This window comes from Oncorhynchus nerka, linkage group LG15 (genome assembly GCF_034236695.1).
Source record: "Oncorhynchus nerka isolate Pitt River linkage group LG15, Oner_Uvic_2.0, whole genome shotgun sequence".
NCBI lineage: Eukaryota > Metazoa > Chordata > Actinopteri > Salmoniformes > Salmonidae > Oncorhynchus > Oncorhynchus nerka.
Window position 1 is genome coordinate 27,556,601 of NC_088410.1, and position 20,501 is coordinate 27,577,101.

The 20,501-nt window shown below is 45.1% G+C and overlaps 1 protein-coding gene across 1 annotated transcript in view; it reads left to right on the forward strand.

The window, feature by feature from the left end:
* The window catches only part of grin2bb (glutamate receptor, ionotropic, N-methyl D-aspartate 2B, genome duplicate b), a 143,991-nt gene that overhangs the window by 24,392 nt on the left and 99,098 nt on the right, over nt 1-20,501 (forward strand). The window contains exons 2-4 of the mRNA XM_065001450.1: nt 14,328-14,471; nt 19,108-19,378; nt 19,768-19,960. Coding sequence (XP_064857522.1) covers nt 14,328-14,471; nt 19,108-19,378; nt 19,768-19,960 — 608 coding nt within the window. The remainder of the gene's footprint in view (nt 1-14,327; nt 14,472-19,107; nt 19,379-19,767; nt 19,961-20,501) is intronic.

Sequence of the window (20,501 nt, forward strand, 5' to 3'; positions counted from 1 at the left end):
GGGGTCGAGACCCAGGGTCTCGAGCTTGATGACGAGTTTGGAGGGTACTATGGTGTTAAATGCTGAGCTGTAGTCATTGAACAGCATTCTCACATAGGTATTCCTCTTGTCCAGATGGGTTAGGGCAGTGTGCAGTGTGGTTGCAATTGCGTCGTCTGTGGACCTATTGGGGCGGTAAGCAAATTGGAGTGGGTCTAGGGTGTCAGGTAGGGTGGAGGTGATATGGTCCTTGACTAGTCTCTCAAAGCACTTCGTGATGACGGAAGTGAGTGCTACGGGGCGGTAGTCATTTAGCTCAGTTACCTTAGCTTTCTTGGGAACAGGAACAATGGTGGCCCTCTTGAGGCATGTGGGAACAGGAGACTGGGATAAGGATTGATTGAATATGTCCGTAAACACACCAGCCAGCTGGTCTGCACATGCTCTGAGGACGCTGCTGGGGATGCTATCTGGGCCTGCAGCCTTGCGAGGGTTAACACGTTTAAATGTTTGACTCACATCAGCTGCAGTGAAGGACAGTCCTCAGGTTTTGGTAGCGGGCCGTGTCAGTGGCACTGTATTGTCCTCAAAGTGAGCAAATAAGTTGTTTAGTCTATCTGGGAGCATGACATCCTGGCCCACAAGCTGTTGAATTGCGACTCTACTTTGTCTCTATACTGACGCTTAGCTTGTTTGATTGCCTTGCGGAGGGAATAGCTACACTGTTTGTATTCGGTCATGTTTCCGGTCACCTTGCCCTGATTAAAAGCAGTGGTTCGCGCCTTCAGTTGCGTGCGAATGCTGCCATCAATCCACGGTTTCTGGTTTGGGTAGGTTTTGATAGTTGCTGTGGGTACGACATCCTTGATGCACTTGCTAATAAACTCGCTCACCGAATCAGCGTATTTGTCAATGTTGTTGTTTGACGCAATGCGGAACATATCCCAATCCACGTGTTCGAAGCAATCTTGAAGCGTAGAATCAGATTGGTCGCACCAGAGTTGAACAGACCTGAGCACGGGAGCTTCCTGTTTTAGTCTCTGTCTATAGGCAGGAGCAACAAAATGGAGTTGTGGTCAGCTTTTCTGAAAGGAGGGCAAGGGACGGCTTTATATGCGTCACTGAAGTTAGAATAACAATGATCTAGGGTTTTACCAGCCCTGGTAGCACAATCGATATGCTGATAGAATTTAGGGAGTCTTGTTTTCAGATTAGCTTTGTTAAAATCCCCAGCTACAATGAATGCAGCTTCAGGATATGTGGTTTCCAGTTTACATAGAGTCAAATAAAGTTTGTTCAGGGCTATCGATGTGTCTGCTTTGGGCGGAACATATGCAGCTGTGATTATAATCGAAGAGAATTCTCTTGGTAGATAATGCAGTCGACATTTGATTGTGAGGAATTCTAAGTCAGGTGAACAGAAGGACTTGAGTTCCTGTATGTTGTTATGATCACACCACGTCTCGTTAATCATAAGGCATACACCCCCTCCCTTCTTCTTACCAGAAATATGCTTGTTTCTGTCGCAACGATGCGTGAAGAAACCAGGTGGCTGTACCGACTCCGATAGCGTGTCTCGAGTGAGCCATGTTTCCGTCAAGCAAAGAACGTTACAGTCTCTTATGTCTCTCTGGAATGCTTCCCTTGCTCGGATTTCATCAACCTTGTTGTCAAGAGACTGGACATTGGTGAGTAGTATGCTCGGGAGCGGTGTGCGATGTGCCCGTCTCCGGAGCCTGACCAGAAGACCGCTTCGTCTGCCCCTTTTACTGCGTCGTTGTTTTGGTTCGCCGGCTGGGATCTGATCCATTGTCCTGGGTGGTGGGCCAAACAGAGGATCCACTTCGGGAAAGTCATATTTCTGGTGGTAATGATGGTGAGTTGACGTTGCTCTTATATTCAGTAGTTCCTCCCGACTGTATGTAATGAAACCTAAGATTACCTGGGGTACCAATGTAAGAAATAACAAAACAAAAAAATACTGCATAGTTTCCTAGGAACGTGAAGCGAGGCGGCCATCTCTGTCGGCGCCGGTTATGTATCCAAAACGGAGATGTATGGAGAAACCACTTCTCCAATCTTTTTGGCTCTATAGCAAAGAACAAACAGCAAAAACATATACATGATCGAATACAAATCATAGAATCAACTATTAAAGAACCAGAACAGGATTGGATTCTTCAATTACATTGAATGAACAGCAACCTTGGGAAAATCCTCTGTATTATCATTAACAGCAGACTCGCTCATTTCCTCAGCGTTAGCAATGTACTGAGCAAATGTCAAATTGGCTTTTTACCAAATTACTGTACGGCAGACAACGTATTCACCCTTGACAAACAAACAAACCAAAACAAACGCAAAGTCTTCTCATGCTTTTGTTTTCAAAAAAGCTTTTGACTCAATATGGCACGAGGGCCTTCTATACAAATTGATTGAAAGTGGTTTTGGGGGAAAAACATACGACATTATAAAATCCATGTACACAAACAACAAGTTTGCGGTTAAAATGGGCAAAAAACACATTTCTTTCCACAGGGCCAGGAGGTGAGACAGGGAAGCAGCTTAAGCCCCACCCTCTTCAACGAATTGGCGAGGGCACTAGAACAGTCTGCAGGACCCGGCCTCACCCTACTAGAACCTAAAGTCAAATGTCTACTGTTTGCTAATGATCTGGTGCTTCTGTCACCAACCAAGGAGGGCTTACAGCAGCACCTAGATCTTCTGCACAGATTCTGTCAGACCTGAGCCCTGACAGTAAATCTCAGTAAGACAAAAATAATGGTGTTCCAAAAAAGATCCAGTTTCCAGGACCACAAATACAAATTCCATGAAGACACCGTTGCCCTAGAAGCACACAAAAGAACGATACATACCTCAGCCTACACATCAGCGCCACAGGTAACTTCCACAAAGCTGTGAATGATTTGAGAGACAAGGCAAGAGAAGAGCCTTCTATGCCATCAAAAGGAACATCAAATTTGACATACCAATTAGGATCTGGCAAAAAATACTTGAATCAGTTATAGAACCCATTGCCCTTTATTGGTTGTGTGGTCTGAATTCTCAAAATGAATTCTCAAATTGGGACAAACACCAAATTGATACTCATGCAGAATTCTACAAAAATATCCTCAGTGTACAACGTAAAACACCAAATAATGCATGCGGAGCAGAATTAGACAAATACCAACTAATTATAAAAATCCAGAAAAGGGCCGTTAAATTCTACAACCACCTAAAAGGAAGCGATTCCCAAACCTTCCATAACAAAGCCATCACCTACAGAGAGATAAACCTGGAGAAGAGTCCCCTAAGCAAGCTGGTCCTGTGGCTCTGTTCACAAACACAAACAGACCCCACAGAGCCCCAATACAGCAACACAATTAGACCCAACAAAATCACGAGATAACAAAAATATAATTACTTGAGACATTGGAAAGAATTAACCAAAACACAGATCAAACTAGAATGCTATTTGGCCCTAAACAGAGAGTACATAGTGGCAGAATACCTGACCACTGAGCATAGCCTTGCTATTGAGAAAGTTTGCTCAAGGCAGACCTGGCTCTCATGAGAAGACAGGCTATGTGCACACTGCCCACAAAATGAGGTGGAAACTGAGCTGCACTTCTTAACCTCCTGCCAAATGTATGACCATATTAGAGACACATATTTCCCTCAGATTACACAGACCCACAAAGAATTTGAAAACAAATGGACTTTTGATAAACTCCCATATCTATTGGGTGAAACAGTTGTGACCTGTTGCTAAAAGAAAAGGGCAATCATTAAAGAACAAACACCTTTGTAAATACAACCTATATTTATGTTTATTTATTTTCCCTTTTGTACTTTAACTATTTGCACATCATTACAACATTATGTATAGACATAATTTGCCATTTGAAATGTCTTCATTCTTTTGGAACTTTTGTAAGTGTAATGTTTACTGTAAATCTTGTAGTATTTATTTCACTTTTGTTTATGATCTATTTCACTTGCTTTGGCAATGTAAACATATGTTATCCATGCCAATAAAGACCCTTCAATTGAAATTCAAATTGAATTGAGAGAGAGTGTTTTAAATAAATACTGTAGATGACGGAAGGAGTTAGTTGGAGAATGAAAGAGAGTATGCTGATTAATGGACAGAGAGAGAGAGAGATATTAGTGAGGGAAAACAGAATGAAGGGAGGAATCAGCATGAAGTGGTGTCGGACAGAGTTAGGCTGAGAGGAGAAGGAGGAGAGAAAGAGAGGGAGTGAGCGAGAGAGGAGAGGGAGTGGAAATGGGAGTCAAGACTTGCAAAAAAACACAATGACAGGGTTGTGAACCACATGTATCTCATTGTACTCTGTACTTGGCTCGACTCTGCACTCTAACCTTCTGTGCTTGTTAGAGAGAAGGGGGGGAAGAGAGAGAGACACACATGTGTTTGGCAGAAGTGAAACACCCACATAAAATCACTGGCCATTTTCTCAAGAGGTTGATCTTTGATGGGAAATCAAGGCTAGAGTAAATCCTCTGTGTTGTCTGTTCACACTGCTATGCTTTATCTTGGCCAGGTCGCAGTTGCAAATGAGAACTTGTTCTCAACTAGCCTACCTGGTTAAATAAAGGTGAAATAAAAAAAATAAAAAAATTATGCACACCCATTTCCTTGCATTCTCCAGGGACTAATTTTTCGCGATTGATACATTTACATTTTAGTAATTTAGCAGATGCTCTTATCCAGAGTGAATTATGCAGTGCATACATTTTCATACTTTTTTCTTACTGGTCCCCCGTGGGAATCTGGTCCCCCGTGGGAATCTGGTCCCCCGTGGGAATCTGGTCCCCTGTGGGAATCTGGTCCCCCGTGGGAATCTGGTCCCCAGTGGGAATCTGGTCCCTCGTGGGAATCTGGTCCCCCGTGAGAATCAAACCCACAACCCGGGTGTTGCAAGCTCCATTTTCTACCAACTGAGCCACACTGGACCACACTATGCTTTTATACAACGATATACTTTTATACAAACTGTTGTTTTCTCTTCTCAGTCACTCTATTCATTACGCCAGTGTATTTACAGTATAGTCTTTCTATAGTGACACTGCATTAGCTTAGCATTCAAATGAAGACCTTCTCCTCCAATGTGTTTTGAGAAAGAGGCGAGGAGAGAGGACACAAGGAATCAAGGAAAGAGGAACTGAGAAAGCGCTATAGCATACAGTAGTTAGTTGCCCATCTCGGGCTCAGTCATGGTCACATATATGTGGCTCCTCTCTATTGACTGGGGTGGAATGGACCAATCAGCATGCAGCGCATCCATGTGTCAGTGATTAATTGCCCAGCATGCTCTCCCGTTGTTAACGAGCTTAATCAACTCCTCGTGACGGGAGGTTTTCATTAACCGCAGAGTGCAAAGGTCTTGTTCTCCTTCTCCATCCTTCCATCCTCCTTTCCTCATTGTCTTGGACTTTTTTCTTTGCTGTCTCAACCAGACTCACCTTCCTTCCTTCCTTCCTTCCTTCCTTCCTTCCTTCCTTCCTTCCTTCCTTCCTTCCTTCCTTCCTTCCTTCCTTCCTTCCTTCCTTCCTTCCTTCCTTCCTTCCTTCCTTCCTTCCTTCCTTCCTTCCTTCCTCCCTCCCTCTCGTCCTTCCTTCCTTCCTTCCTTCCTTCCTTCCTTCCTTCCTTCCTTCCTTCCTTCCTTCCTTCCTTCCTTCCTTCCTTCCTTCCTTCCTTCCTTCCTGTCCCAAACACCAACCTCTCTGTCCTGGTCTTGTCCTTTAATCTGTCATCCCCATGTCCCTCGCCGTCAATCCATTTCAGTATTTCAGGATGTAATGGGCTTGGCTGACATGATGTGAGTCCTGCCAGGGCTGTAGACGTTACAGTAGCAGATCCAATAAGACAATTGGCCTCCTCCATCTTCTCCCTCCGTACACAGAGTGGCAGTTTGAGACACATTAGTGGAGACTGGAGGAAAAAAGGTTTGAGGTTTGGAAAAAAGCAAGTGTGCGTGTGCGTGTGCACTCACACAGGAGTGTGTATGTGTACGTGTAATACAGATGAATTTGAAACACAAAGTCATAGTCATTTATTTTAATTAGATATTCAGCACACTATTACAATGTTTATTGAGAGCAGAACCTGGTGTTGGGAAACTGAAATAGAGAAGATGGTGAGGGGGGAAAAAATATGTTGGGGAAGAGGATGATAAATCATTGCTGCTATTTCAAATCAACTATGAGTTGATGAGTTTCTGTCATTTTCTTTTTTAACTGATATGTTTCTGGGCTGATTCACTGAGTCATTCACTGCTATGTCAAATAGGACCTATATTATTAGTGTCTTATCATAAGTAAGGGGACTCTGCTGTGTGTGTGTGTGTGTGTGTGTGTGTGTGTGTGTGTGTGTGTGTGTGTGTGTGTGTGTGTGTGTGTGTGTGTGTGTGTGTGTGTGTGTGCGCTTACTCATTCAAGGGTTTTTCTTTATTTTTACTATTTTCTATATTGTAGAATAATAGGGAAGACATCAACACTATGAAATAAGTGTTAACCAAAATAACCAAAACTGTTAAACAAATCAAAATATATTTTATCTATAAGTAGCCACCCTTTGCCTTGATGACAGCTTTGCACACGCTTGGCATTATCTCAACCAGAGTAGTCACCAGGAATGCATTTCAATTAACATGTGTGCTTTGTTAATAGTCAATTTGTGGAATTTCTTTCCTTGTTAATGTGTTTGAGCCAATCAGTTGTGTTGTGACAAGGTAGGGGTGGTATACAGAAGATAGCCCTATTTGGTTAAAGACCAAGTCCATATTATGGCAAGAACAGCTCAAATAAGCAAAGAGAAACAACAGTCCATCATCACTTTAAGACATGGTCAGTCAATGCGGAAAAATGTCAAAAACTTTAAATGTTTCTTCAAGTGCAGTCGCAAAAACCATCAAACGCTATGATGAAACTGGCTCTCATGAGGACCGCCACAGGAAAGGAAGACCCAGAGGATAAGTTCATTAGAGTTACCAGTCTCAGAAATTGCAGCCCAAATAATTGCTTCATGGAGTTCAAGTAACACACATCTCCACATACACTGTTCAGAGGAGACTGCTTGAATCAGGCCTTCATGGTCGAACTGCTGAAAAGGAACCACTACTAAAGGACACCAAAAATAAGAAGAGACTTGCTTGGGCCAGGAAACACGAGCAATGGAAATTAAACCTGTGGTAATTTGCCCTTTGGTCTGTTGAGTCCAAATTTGAGATTTTTGGTTCCAACCGCTGTGTCTTTATGAGCCGCAGAGTAGGTAAACGGATGATCTCTGCATATGTGGTTCCCACCGTGAAGCATGGAGGAGGAGGTGTGATGCTGTGGGGGGTGCTTGCTGGTGACACTGTCTGTGATTTATTTAGAATCCAAGGCACACTTAACCAGCATGGCTGCCACAGCATTCTACAGAGATACGCCATCCCATCTGGTTTGCACTTAGTGGGACTATAATTTGTTTTCAACAGGACAATGACCCAATACACCTCCAGGCTGCGTAAGGGCTATTTGACCAAGGAGAGTGATGGAGTGATACATTAGATGACCTGGCCTCCACAATCACCCGATCTCAACCCAATTGAGATGGTTTGGGGTGAGTTGGACCACAGAGTGAAGGAAAAGCAGCCAACAAGTGCTCAGCATATGTGGGAACTCCTTCAAGACCTTTGAAAGCCAATAGTGTGCAAAGCTGTCATCAAGGCAAAGGGTGGCTACTTTGAAGAATCACAAATCTCAAATATATTTGTTTAGCACTTTTTTGGTTACTACATGATTCCATATGTGTTATTTAATAGTTTTGATGCCTTCACTATTATTCTACAATGTAGAAAATAGTACAAATAAAGAAAAACCCTTGAATGAGTAGGCGTGTCCAAACCTTTGACTGGTACTGTATGTATTCATGCATGTTTATGTATGGCACCATGTGCACATATAGTATGCGTGCATGGTAAATATGTTTCCAAGCTATAGAACCAGTGCATGAGCAGTCATATTGTATAACCTGAATTTAACCACCTCCGTGTGTGTGTGTGCGTGTGTGCGTGTGTGCGTGCGTGCGTGCGTGCGTGCGTGCGTGCGTGTGTGTGCGCGTGCGTGCATGCGTGCGTGCGTGCGTGCGTGCGTGCGTGCGTGTGCGTGCGTGCGTGCGTGGTTGTGACCATGGTTTGTGTGTGTGTGGAGGATGGTTGTGACCACGGGGGTTTGGTGCCGTGACCAACATGATATTCCCCACACAGAGGTCAGAGGTAGAGCCTGCTGGCTGTGGTGAGGACAGGCCTCGGCATGCTGATAATAAAGGTCACAGTGTATTTTACAGTCTGTTAAAATGGACTTTATACTGGAAAAATAACTCTATAATGTCCTTTTTAATGGACTGTATACGCAAAACACTACTGTACATACTTGGTTTCTTTGGGATTCATTGAAGAGACCCACAGAACAGCTTCTGTGAGACTGCTACCTGGCAGCCACAAGATGTACTAGTTTGTTGACTAAAGTACAAAAGCTGCACTTTTTGTCAAACATTGATTTGCTTGTGATTTACGCATAACATTAAGAGCTTCTTACTGTGAGAGTGGTTAATTGCTACGCAACAGGAGCAAAAACTTTTTGCTAGTTTGTTAATGACATCTGAGTTAGGAGCCAGAGATTTGAGATGCTGAGGTTCTTTTTGATTTCATATTGTGCTGCTCACAAAATGTTGCGATGTCCTATCGCACTCTATATCTAGTTCCCATGATTGCCATCCCCATTTTCCAGAGCTCGTCATTTATAGAATGCACATGTTCTTAGTCTATTGGCTGCCCAGCAAATGAAACGAGAGCAACTGTGTAATCATTTCCTGGACCAGAAATAGCGGAGTGATTCAATCAAGACACTGTGGGTTCTTCAAATGAAGTGCATAAGAAAAAGCGACGCAACAGGAAAGACTTCAAAATAGGGTCATTCCTAATTAAACAAGGAATGTTAGATGAATTAACTCTGTGTGTATTTGATTAGCGAATAAATTTGATGATGAAGCATGGTGAGCTTAAACCACAGAGCGAGACTGACAGGAGGATGAACGTGCTGGGGAGAAAATATGGAAAGACAGAGGTAAGATAGAGAAAAGACAGAGGGAAGATAGATAGATGGAGGAAAGACAGAGGGAAGATAGATAGATGGAGAAAAGACAGAGGGAAGATAGATAGATGGAGAAAAGACAGAGTGAAGATAGATAGAGAACAGACAGAGGGAAGATAGATAGATGGAGAAAAGACAGAGGGAAGATAGATAGATGGAGAAAAGACAGAGGGAAGATAGATGGAGAAAAGACAGAGGGAAGATAGATGGAGAAAAGACAGAGGGAAGATAGATGGAGAAAAGACAGAGGGAAGATAGATAGAGAAAAGACAGAGGGAAGATAGATGGAGGAAAGACAGAGGGAAGATAGATAGATGGAGAAAAGACAGAGGGAAGATAGATAGATGGAGAAAAGACAGAGGGAAGATAGATAGATGGAGGAAAGACAGAGGGAAGATAGATAGATGGAGGAAAGACAGAGGGAAGATAGATGGAGGAAAGACAGAGGGAAGATAGATAGATGGTGGAAAGACAGAGGGAAGATAGATAGATGGAGGAAAGACAGAGGGAAGATGGAAAGATAGATATATGGAGGAAAGACAGAGAGAGGGAAGATAGATGAAAGACAGATAGATGGAGGAAAGACAGAGAGAGGGAAGATAGATGGAGGAATGACAGAGGAAAGATAGATAGATGGAGGAAAGACAGAGAGAGGGTAGATAGATGGAGGAAAGACAGAGGAAAGACAAAGGGAAGATATATAGATGGTGGAAAGACAGAGGGAAGATAGATAGATGGAGGAAAGACAGATAAAAGATAGTTGGAAGGGGGGAGAGGATAAAAGGTGGATTGAAAGAGGGGAGTGAAGTGGAAAAACGGAGTGTTTGAATGAGAGGAAGGAAAGGATGTGTCTACGATAACGCAGCTGCTACTTCAATGTGTGTGTTTGTGAATCCTTCTCTTGTTCTTACTCTCTCTCTCTGGGAGTTCTTAGGTTTTTCCTGTTTTCTCAATTGAGACTCCTCTCTATCTCTCGCTCAGCCCCAACTGCCACCCCCTCCCTCTCTCTCATCACCCCTATCTCTCTCTCTCTCTCTCTCTCTCTCTCTCTCTCTCTCTCTCTCTATCTCTCTTCCTCTCTCTCTCTCTCTCTCTCTCTCAATCCTCTCCCACCAGGGCTTGTTAAGCGGAGGGCTGATATGTCGTTCTCTCCCTGCAAATCTAATTGGAGACAGGCTTTCATTGGCATGACATGGAGATGAGTTGCCAAATCCTTTCAGACCCGCTTTAGACTGCTCTCACACACACACACACACACACACACACACACACACACACACACACACACACACACACACACACACACACACACACACACACACACACACACACACACACACACATTGACGCAGCAGAGGAAGCAGCCAGCTCCGCCGACAACGCCAGGCGACGCCACCGTGACGATCTGATATAAATCAAGCTCACAACACTTCAGAGTCTTAATAGGTTTAAATAATAGCCGCCCTCAACACTGCTCCCCATCCCAGCACATCTTATAGAAACGGGTGACATAATGCAAAGAAGGAAGCGATGGAAGCACTTTTCTGTATACTAGACTCTGCATATATTCATACATGTGTTGCAGAGTGGTTGATGTGAGGAGTGGTTGAGGTGTTAGAGTCACTATGTTAAAGACGGGTTACTCACATATTATGCTTCATCACAGTACAGTACGTTACAAATCCTCAGGGAGATGCAATAGGTTACAGTGTTGTATGACTACCTGCGGCTGGTTGCTGTCATCTTTATGCACAACGGGATAATGATGATAGTGAGTCATTTAAGCTGCTGTACTTTACTAGCCTCCTTTAGCTAATGTCTGCAACAGGCAGCTGTGTGGCAGCAGAAGTGGTGCCACTGCATCACATAATATGTAAGCGCCGACTCGCGTGATTTCGCGCTGAACAATCAAACTCACATAGCACAACGCCGACAAAAGCATGTCAAAATTCAAGCAATACTCTTCAGAGAGTTACAATAATAGGTATTTTTCCATCTCGAAGAAAAATGTCCTTTCTCTGCTCTCTTTTATTCATTTATCCGTTGAGCATCTCTCACATCACTCATAGGTTCCATCCATAATGGCACCCTCTATCCTATTTTGTGCACCACTTATAACCAGGGCCCATACAAGTGTTGGGCATCACATCACAGTTAGTTGGGCTAGTGAACACTGATGTGAGTGGACAGGACATGCAACTTGGTCGCTGATCAGGAACGAGACGAGTTTGGCCCTGCTGGCCCTGCAGGACACTGGTTGGCACCTCGCAGACATGAGCTAATTGAGCTTTAGGACTTGGTGTGAAGAAGATAAACACGAAGAGTAAAAAACAAAACACTGACAGACAGTAATTCCATTAGGAGTAAAAAAAACGAGTGAATTGATGAGGATATTAAAGAGAAAATTAGACTGATTAGCTGTTATTCTATGAATAATGGAATAGGTGTCTGCTGATCCAAGTGAATGGCATTTGAGAAAGAGAAAGAGAATGAAAAGAGAGAATAGAATGATAGAGGAAAAGAGCGGAAAGAAGTCTTCAAATTAAATTACATCTGTATCCGCACAGTGATGAATAATGTAGGACAGAGAGAGAATAGAGAGAGAAGTGTGTAAAGGTGTGAAGAGGAGAGATTAGGGCTCAGGATAGATTGAGAAACGTGGAGGATCAAGAGGAGTCAATGGCTGCCGTGGATTTGCGGTTGATTGACAGGAAGTTATGGGAAGGGACAAACACAGCATACATACAATAACACTCACCTTAGAAACGTATATGACCCTCAGAACATATGGAACGGATTTCAATAGAAAGGTTAGAGTTTAAGGGTGCGCCTGTGATGCGTCTCTGCACAAGCATATTATTTTAACACAGTTATTTCAAGTGAAGTGTCTCCTGACTGTCAACGTTTCAGGATTAATCCCCCAACCTCCCCTATTCTAGTTCCACACTTCCGTCCCCCATTGACATGGAATGTGATTACCTCATCAAAGCAGAAGCTAGGTAACGGATCAAGCCATATCTGTCCCTGTGGGGGAGGTGGGAGATGTAACAGGGCGGGAAGTGGGCTTTGATGTGGAGTGGAGCGAGTAGACCTGAGCCAGGGAGAGTTCAGCACAGCCTGCTGCATGAGTAACATGGAGCCACAACCTATGGACACGCCCATACACACAGAGTCACACACAGAGCTGTCACATAGGCAGGCCAGGCTTGCTTGCACACGGGAACATGCAGATATAGTATGGATGTCACACATATTCATTCACAAACTAACGGTGTCACTCACTCACTCACTCACTCACTCACTCACTCACTCACTCACTCACTCACTCACTCACTCACTCACTCACTCACTCACTCACTCACCACTCACTCACTCACTCACTGTGTACACATACGGTGGGGTCCAACGTTACACCCTTGATTACGATTAGAAAAAATTACTATATAAAATGAATACTTAAAATACTGTGTTGTATTGTATGCTAAAAAAAACATTATTTTATACTTATACAGTTGCTCAGAGAAAGAGATTTTGTTCAACAAGTAATAATTTTTTTGTCTCAAAAAAGTAGGGTTAAAAATGATTGAGAACCCTGTTTTCAAAACCTTCAAATACCTCACCTTGGGAGGATAACGTAACTGAGCCTTTTTCTAAAATGTTTTATGAGTTGGAGAACACATTGGGAGGGATCCATACAGAATCCTTCCAGATTCTTGATATCCTTTGTCTGTGTTTTATGAGTTGGAGAACACATTGGGAGGGATCCATACAGAATCCATACAGAATCCTTCCAGATTCTTGATATCCTTTGTCTGTGTTTTATGAGTTGGAGAACACATTGGGAGGGATCCATACAGAATCCTTCCAGATCCTTGATATCCTTCGTCTGTGTTTTATGGGATTGTCCTCCTCAAATCAAACCACATGTTTTCAATTGGTTTCAAGTCTGGAAACTGACATAACTATTGCAAAAAGTTGATTATGTGGCCAGTTAACCATTTATTTTGTGGATTTGTATGTATGCTTGGTGTTATTGTCTTCCTGGAAGAGAAATGGTTTAAGATTCATTCCAATGTGTTCTCCAACTCATTAAACATTTTGGGAAAAGGCTTAGTGCCATTATCCTTGTATGGTGAGGTATTGAAAACAGGGGTGTCAGTAATATTGACCCCTGCCTTTTTGAGAAAAAAAACTATCTACTTCTCTGAGCAATTGTATTGGTATAAAATAATATACTTTTCCATTTGTGTAGCATACAGTACAGCTCAGTATTTGAATTATTTACTTTATATAGTAATATTTTCTTATCTTTGTGTCAATCATTTCAAACCCCACTGTACATATGAGCAGATTCACGCAGACATGCACGCACGCACACACACACACACACACACACACACACACACACACACACACACACACACACACACACGCACACACGCACGCACGCACACACACACACACACACACACGCACACGCACACGCACACACACACACACACACACACACACACACACACACACACACACACACACACACACACACACACACACACACACGCTCAGGCATGTTTGTTTTACTATCCTTGTGGGGACCAAACAATTGATTCCCATTCAAAATCCTATTTTCCCTAACCCCTAAACCTAACCTTAAACCCTAACCACTAACCCTAATTGTAACCCTGATCCTAATTGTAACCCTAACCCTAACCGTAAACCTAATCCCTAAACCTAAAATAGCCTTTTCCCTTAGGGTGACCAGTGAGATGTCCCCACTTATCAGAATTTTCCTTGTTTTTCTATCCTTGTGAGGACACACACACACACGCACACTCACAATCTCGCTCACACTCACTAGTGATCGTACACACACTCCCCCACTGACAAACTCATGAACACAAATAGACCCCTGACGTTCAGCTGATGCTGGGCGTGACCTCTTCATACAGTTCCTCTGATGTCCCCTCCAGTCCCTTAGTTCCATAAATAATGCATCTCAACCATCACGTCCTCATGGGTGACTGAACAACATCGCCCCCTGGACAGATGTTGTTTGTGTGTGTGGCCGCCCCATGTGCTGAACGTGTACTATCCTCCTTTACATCTCATTTCCGTTTGACCGTTGACCTGACGTCCCGTTCTTCTGTCTTCCCTCTCGCTCTTCTCTCTCTTCCCCGTGTTTGCAGGATGACCACTCCATGTTCTTCCAGTTTGGCCCGTCCATAGAGCAGCAGGCCTCCATCATGCTGAAGATCATGGAGGAATACGACTGGTACATCTTCTCCATCGTCACCACCTACTACCCTGGATACCAGGACTTTGTCAACAAAGTGAGGCAGACCAGACCTGGGTTCAAACACTATTGGAAATCAGTTCAAATACACTATGTATACAAAAGTATGTGGACACCCCTACAAATATGTGGATTTGACGATTTCAGCCACACCCAATACTGACAGGTGTATAACATAGAGCACACAGCATTCCAATCTCCATTGACAAACATTGACAAACATTGGCAGTAGAATGGCTTTACTGAAGAGCTCAGTGACTTTTAACATGGCTCTGTTATAGGATGCCACCTTTCCAACAAGTCAGTTCATCAAATTTCTGCCCTGCTTGTGCTGTTATGTGGAAATGTCTAGGAGCAACAACGGCTCAGCTGCGAAGTGGTAGGCCACACAAGCTCACAGAATGGGACCGGCGAGAGCTGAAGCGAGTAGTGCGTAAAAATCGTCTGTCCTCCGCATAACTCACTACTGAGTTCCAAAATGCCTCTGGAAGCAACGTCAGCACAAGAAGTGTTCGTCGGGAGCTTCATGAAATGAGTTTCCATGGCCGAGCAGCCGCACACAAGCCTAAGATCACTATGTGCAATGCCAAGCATCGGCTGGAGTGGTGTAAAGCTCGCCGCCATTGGACTCTGGAGCAGTGGAAACGCTTTCTCTGCAGTGATGAATCACGCTTCACCATCTGGCAGTCCGACGGATGAATCTGGATTTGGCAGATGCCAGGAGAACGCTTACCTGCCTGAATGTATAATGCCAACTGTAAAGTTTGGTGGAGGAGGAATAATGTTCTGGGCTGTTTTTCATGTTTTGGGCTCCTTTGTTCCAGTGAAGAGAAATCTTAACGCTACAACATTCAATGACAGTCTAGACGATTCTGTGCTTCCAAATTTGTGGCAACAGTTTGGGGACGGCACTTTCCAGTTTCAGCATGACAATGCCCTGTGCACAAAGCGAGATCCATACAGAAATGTCCTTTCGAGATTGGTGTGGAAGAACTTGACTGGCCTGCGCAGAGCCCTGACCTCAACCCCACCAAAAACCTTCGGAATGAATTGGAACACCGACTGCGAGCAAGGCTTAATCGCCCAACATCAGTGCCCACCCTCATTAATGCTCTTGTGCCAGAATGGAAGCAAGTCCCCGCAGCAATAATCCAATATCTAGTGGAAAGCCTTCCCAGCAGAGTGGAGGCTGTTATAGCAGCGTGGGGGGGAGCAACTCCATATTAATGCCCATGATTTTGGAATGAGATGTTCGACGAGCGGATGTCCACATACTTTTGGTCATGTAGTGTACTTTGGCTGAGCTTGCCTGTTGCAATGAACTAAAATAAAAGTATCATGTTCAAACCCTTCACATCTGGCACTCCAAGCAAAGTATTTTAAAAATGGCATCATTGTTCCTATGAAACCCCTACGGGTTATACCCCACACCCAACCTGTTGTTCCTATGAAACCCCTATGAGAGATGCCCCACACCCAACCTGTTGTTCCTATGAAACCCCTATGAGAGATGCCCCACACCCAACCTGTTGTTCCTATGAAACCCCTATGAGAGATGCCCCACACCCAACCTGTTGTTCCTATGAAACCCCTATGAGAGATGCCCCACACCCAACCTGTTGTTCCTATGAAACCCCTATGAGAGATGCCCCACACCCAACCTGTTGTTCCTATGAAACCCCTATGAGAGATGCCCCACACCCAACCTGTTGTTCCTATGAAACCCCTATGAGAGATGCCCCACACCCAACCTGTTGTTCCTATGAAACCCCTATGAGAGATGCCCCACACCCAACCTGTTGTTCCTATGAAACCCCTATGAGAGATGCCCCACACCCAACCTGTTGTTCCTATGAAACCCCTATGAGAGATGCCCCACACCCAACCTGTTATTCCTATGAAACCCCTATGAGAGATGCCCCACACCCAACCTGTTGTTCCTATGAAACCCCTATGAGAGATGCCCCACACCCAACCTGTTGTTCCTATGAAACCCTTATGAGAGATGCCCCACACCCAACCTGTTGTTCCTATGAAACCCCTATGAGAGATGCCCCACACCCAACCTGATGTTCCTATGAAACCCCTATGAGAGATGTCCCACACCCAACCTGTTGTTCCTATGAAACCCCTATGAGAGATGCCCCACACCCAACCTGTTGTTCCTATGAAACCCCTATGAGAGATGCCCCACACCCAACCTGATGTTCCTATGAAACCCCTATGAGAGATGCCCCACACCCAACCTGTTGTTCCTATGAAACCCCTATGAGAGATGCCCCACACCCAACCTGTTGTTCCTATGAAACCCCTATGAGAGATGCCCACACCCAACCTGTTGTTCCTATGAAACCCCTATGAGAGATGCCCCACACCCAACCTGTTGTTCCTATGAAACCCCTATGAGAGATGCCCCACACCCAACCTGTTGTTCCTATGAAACCCCTATGAGAGATGCCCCACACCCAACCTGTTGTTCCTATGAAACCCCTATGAGAGATGCCCCACACCCAACCTGATGTTCCTATGAAACCCCTATGAGAGATGCCCCACACCCAACCTGTTGTTCCTATGAAACCCCTATGAGAGATGCCCCACACCCAACCTGTTGTTCCTATGAAACCCCTATGAGAGATGCCCCACACCCAACCTGTTGTTCCTATGAAACCCCTATGAGAGATGCCCCACACCCAACCTGTTGTTCCTATGAAACCCCTATGAGAGATGCCCCACACCCAACCTGTTGTTCCTATGAAACCCCTATGAGAGATGCCCCACACCCAACCTGTTGTTCCTATGAAACCCCTATGAGAGATGCCCCACACCCAACCTGTTGTTCCTATGAAACCCCTATGAGAGATGCCCCACACCCAACCTGTTGTTCCTATGAAACCCCTATGAGAGATGTTCCACACCCAACCTGTTGTTCCTATGAAACCCCTATGAGAGATGCCCCACACCCAACCTGTTGTTCCTATGAAACCCCTATGAGAGATGCCCCACACCCAACCTGTTGTTCCTATGAAACCCCTATGAGAGATGCCCCACACCCAACCTGTTGTTCCTATGAAACCCCTATGAAAGATGCCCCACACCCAACCTGTTGTTCCTATGAAACCCCAATGAGAGATGCCCCACACCCAACCTGTTGTTCCTATGAAACCCCTATGAGAGATGCCCCACACCCAACCTGTTGTTCCTATGAAACCCAAATGAGAGATGCCCCACACCCAACCTGTTGTTCCTATGAAACCCCTATGAGAGATGCCCCACACCCAACCTGTTGTTCCTATGAAACCCCTATGAGAGATGCCCCACACCCAACCTGTTGTTCCTATGAAACCCCTATGAGAGATGCCCCACACCCAACCTGTTGTTCCTATGAAACCCCTATGAGAGATGCCCCACACCCAACCTGTTGTTCCTATGAAACCCCTATGAGAGATGCCCCACACCCAACCTGTTGTTCCTATGAAACCCCTATGAGAGATGCCCCACACCCAACCTGTTGTTCCTATGAAACCCCTATGAGAGATGCCCCACACCCAACCTGTTGTTCCTATGAAACCCCTATGAGAGATGCCCCACACCCAACCTGTTGTTCCTATGAAACCCCTATGAGAGATGCCCCACACCCAACCTGTTGTTCCTATGAAACCCCTATGAGAGATGCCCCACACCCAACCTGTTGTTCCTATGAAACCCCTATGAGAGATGCCCCACACCCAACCTGTTGTTCCTATGAAACCCCTATGAGAGATGCCCCACACCCAACCTGTTGTTCCTATGAAACCCCTATGAGAGATGCCCCACACCCAACCTGTTGTTCCTATGAGAGATGCCCCACACCCAACCTGTTGTTCCTATGAAACCCATATGAGAGATGCCCCACACCCAACCTGTTGTTCCTATGAAACCCCTATGAAAGATGCCCCACACCCAACCTGATGTTCCTATGAAACCCCTATGAGAGATGCCCCACACCCAACCTGTTGTTCCTATGAAACCCCTATGAGAGATGCCCCACACCCAACCTGTTGTTCCTATGAAACCCCTATGAGAGATGCCCCACACCCAACCTGTTGTTCCTATGAAACCCCTATGAGAGATGCCCCACACCCAACCTGTTGTTCCTATGAAACCCCTATGAGAGATGCCCCACACCCAACCTGTTGTTCCTATGAAACCCCTATGAGAGATGCCCCACACCCAACCTGTTGTTCCTATGAAACCCCTATGAGAGATGCCCCACACCCAACCTGTTGTTCCTATGAAACCCCTATGAGAGATGCCTCACACCAAACCTTAAAGCTCAAGTACAACCCTAGAGCTGAACTGGCACACTACTAGTCTTACACCTGCACGGCTAAACCCGAGAGAGGAGCCAGAAGACTGACAAACAAACTGTTTACTTTTCAAGTGGTGTTTCTTGTGTGGATATTGGAACAGAACGTCAATACTTTTCTTTCCTCGTCTTCCTCCTCCTTCTCCCTCCCTCCCTCCCCCTCCCTCCCTCCCTCCCTCCCTCCCTCCCTCCCTCCCTCCCTCCCTTCCTCCCTCCATCCCTCCCTCCCTCCCTCCCTCCTCTTCTTTTCCTCATCCTCCCCTCTCTCTTCTTCCTTATCCTCCCTCTCTCCTCTCCCCCCACCCCCTTTCCCTCTCCCCCACCATAGATCCGGAGCACCATAGAGAACAGTTTTGTGGGCTGGGAGCTAGAAGAAGTCCTCCTGTTGGACATGTCTGTGGATGACGGAGATGCTAAGATTCAGAACCAGATGAAGAAGCTGCAGAGTCCTGTCTACCTGCTTTACTGCACCAAGGAGGAGGCCTACACCATCTTTGAGGTGGCAAACTCTGTGGGACTGACGGGATACGGGTACACCTGGATTGTACCATCACTAGTGGCCGGCGACGCCGATAATGTCCCCGCCGTGTTTCCCACAGGTAGTTACTGGATGGGGTTAGAATGGGGGTCAGCAGAAGGGTAAAAGGTTAAGGTGCATACTGATCCAGGAGCAGTTTATTCCCCCCAGCTTTTAAACCTTTTAAAAAACGGAAAATACTAAACTGATCTTAGATCAGCATCTCTGGGAAACTTCATCCTACTCTGGGTGAGCTCAGCTGTAAAGGGTGTTGGATTTTGGGATTACAAACTAGTTTTTAATTCATGTGGCACCTCTGTTATTTGAGATGGCTCTCTTAACCTCTCTCTCCACCTCCCACCTTTTCACCCCTCATCCTTCCACGTCTTCCCCTACCCCCCCATTTTCTTCTCTTTTTCCCTCTCTCATTTTCCCTCTCTCTCTCTCTCTCTCTCTCTCTCCTTCTCTCAGGGCTTATTTCGGTGTCGTATGACGAATGGGACTACAGTTTGGAGGCTCGGGTGCGGGATGCAGTGGCTGTCATCGCCATGGCGACCTCCACCATGATGCTGGACCGGGGGCAACACACGCTGCTCAAGTCAGGCTGCAACGAGACCCCTAACAAGAAGGGCTCCAAACAAAGCAACTCCAATGAAGTGCTCAAGTGAGTGCCCTAGATGTGGGGGTAGAAACATGTGTGTAGTGTAGTATGGTAGAGACTATAAGGGCGCTGCTGACCTGCAAAATGACCATCATCTAAAACGGACACTTACCTTAACCAAACCCTTAACCCTGACCCTAACCAAATGTTAGCCAATTCTGAAATGAAATATCGGTTTGTCTGTCTGGAGTGTCCGTATAGCCTTTTCCGTATAGTACACACACACCTAGACACACATACAATACCCATGCACGTACAGACACTCACACACATACACAAACTCACACACACACACACACACACACACACACACACACACACACACACACACACACACACACACACACACACACACACACACACACACACACACACACACACACACACACACACACACAGACCTTTGAGGAACATTGTCCTCTGTTTAGTCATCCCAGCAGAACCTGAAGAGGTGGATATGTGCAGTCTTTTACAACAGCCTCCGCCTTATCTTACCATTAACCACAATAATCATGAAAGAAAACATATTTTTCTTTCTTCATTT